The sequence below is a fragment of the Rhea americana genome, unplaced genomic scaffold (assembly GCF_003343005.1).
Source record: "Rhea americana isolate MKP2758 unplaced genomic scaffold, rheAme1 scaffold_120, whole genome shotgun sequence".
NCBI lineage: Eukaryota > Metazoa > Chordata > Aves > Rheiformes > Rheidae > Rhea > Rhea americana.
In genome coordinates, this window is record NW_028185262.1 from 2,986,446 (window position 1) to 2,988,489 (window position 2,044).

At 70.7% G+C, this 2,044-nt stretch overlaps 1 protein-coding gene across 1 annotated transcript in view; it reads right to left on the reverse strand.

The window, feature by feature from the left end:
- Window positions 1–770: 770 nt before the first annotated feature.
- Window positions 771–2,044, reverse strand: part of LOC146600485 (uncharacterized) — a gene marked incomplete at its 5' end in the record, with an annotated part of 25,932 nt that continues 24,658 nt past the window's right edge. The window contains 2 exons of the mRNA XM_085324747.1: window positions 771–1,250; window positions 1,400–1,413. Of these exons, the coding sequence (XP_085180873.1) occupies window positions 771–1,250; window positions 1,400–1,413 (494 nt within the window). The remainder of the gene's footprint in view (window positions 1,251–1,399; window positions 1,414–2,044) is intronic.

Here is a 2,044-nt window from a genome sequence, read left to right on the forward strand (position 1 = left end):
GCCCGGCCCCGAGGCGCGGGGTGCCCGCGGGCGGCGGGAGCGGAGGAGCTCACCGTCGGGCAGGTGCTCCTCGAAGAGCATGGCGCCTCCGCGGCCCGGCCCGGCTCGGCCCGGCCCGGCTCGGCCCTTCCGCGGCGCCCGGCCGACGCCGCGCACTTTGCACCGCGGCTCCGCTTGGCTCTTATCTCGACGCCTCGCCGAAGACGGCGCCGCCGGGACGCGGCCGGCACGGCCGTGGGCAGGGCGCCCGGCCCCCGCGGCGGCGTTCCGGGGAGCCCCCCCGCCACCCCCCGAAGGAGGCACCCCGGCTCCCGGGGATATTGCGCCCTAACCCGGGTGCAACACCGCCGGGAAGCCGGCAGCTGCGCTTTGCTGTGCGCGCTCCCCGCCGAGCGCTTCACGGTGATCCTGCCCGGTTTAAAGGGCGTTTTTATTCTGCGGCGAAGCGTCGCGGGCGGGCGGAGCGAGGAGCTGCGCCGCAAAAGAAGCGCCCCGGCACGGCTGCCCTCGGTCCGCTTCGGGCTGCCCTCGGTCCGCTTCGGGCCTCGCTCGGCGCCGCTCGCCCTCGGGCTCGGCGCAGACCCAGCCGGCCTCAGGCCGGCGCCCGCCGTGCCGCTCTTGGCGAGCCTGACGGCTGGCGCCAGCTTTTCTCCGCTGCGGACGCGCTCCCGCTCGCGGCGTTTTATTGCATCGGCGTCTCGGCTAGCGGGATTCGGAGCGCGGGCCCCGGCCGGCCCCGGCGTTCGGCCGTGCCTGGAAGCRGGGCGGATTTACCTCCTGCGCCCGACGCGGGCCATCAGCTCCGCGTTGGCGGCCGCCTTGGCTTGCAGTTCCTGCTCTCTGGCCAGCTCCAGCAGGATTTTCAGCACCTGGGTGGGGACGTCCAGTGACAGGGACACTTTTGTCACCGCACCGCTCTTTTTCCCCTCGGCGGGTTTCTTGGCGTCCGGCACCGTCGGCCGGGGGAACGTCTGTCTCGCCGGTCCCTCCAGCGGCAGCAGGTTCGGTGTGTCTTGCCGAGAGCCTTCCCCAGCGCCCCGGTCGCCGCGTCTCGTGCCGGAGGGACCCTCCGGAGCCGGCCGCGTCGGCAGCTCGCCAGCCCCYGCGGTTTCCTCGCCTCCGTCCCCGGCTCGGGGAGAGCCTGCTGCCGCGCGGGGCATCGCCTGGAGCCTCTGCCAGGCCCTCGCCGGGGCGCAGGCGACGACCAGGAGGGCCAGCAGCACCTTGCAGAGGGGCCCGGGGGGCAGCGCCTGCCRGGGAGCGCAGAGCCCGCGTCGGGAATGACCCCCCGCCCTGCCTGGCTCTGCCCGGACCGAGCCGGGCCCCGTGCTCGGCAGGCGCTCCCAAACCTCGCCGGTGCTCCGGAGAGCCGGAGCGAGGGCAACGAGAAGCAGCCAACCTSCTGCAACCCATCTCGCGGGTGAAGCCGGTGGGAAAGGAGCGCGATTCCCCGGAGCRGTCAGCCGGAGGCGTTTTAAATAGCAGGAAAGATGGCAGTGGAAAAGCACCAACCCTCCGCAGCCCCTTTGCCCCCGGAAAGCACCACGGCAGGGAGCGATCTCACCATTCCCAGCAGGATCCTGGTCCCTCAGGTGCTCTCCGGGCGGATACACCGGCAGACGCTGCCGCTGCCCCGGCTGCCCGCTCGGTGCCGAGCGCTGGCTCTTATCCTGCCCCCAGCTCCACCTCCCGCTCCGCCGGCCGCTCGGGGCGGGCGGTGGTACGGGGGGGAGATGTTATTAATACATTTTGCCTAATAGCAGATGAAATCATCCCAGGACGTGGGTGGGCGTTTGCCCCCTTGCAGCATCATTAGCCGAATTTGGAGGGTATTCCGGGAACTTGGTGCGGCTCAGATGTAATTATTTCATGTCTGATTTTAGAGATGTTTTTTTTCCATCTAACTGAGCCYTTCTGCTCCTGTCAGCCTTGCTTAATCACTTGAGGAAGGGAGAAAACACGCACGCAAACYGCCGCTGGCCGGCCTCTGCGAGGCTGTGAGCCGCGGCGCCGGCGAGCCGGCCCGGCTCTGCTAGGGTGCCCC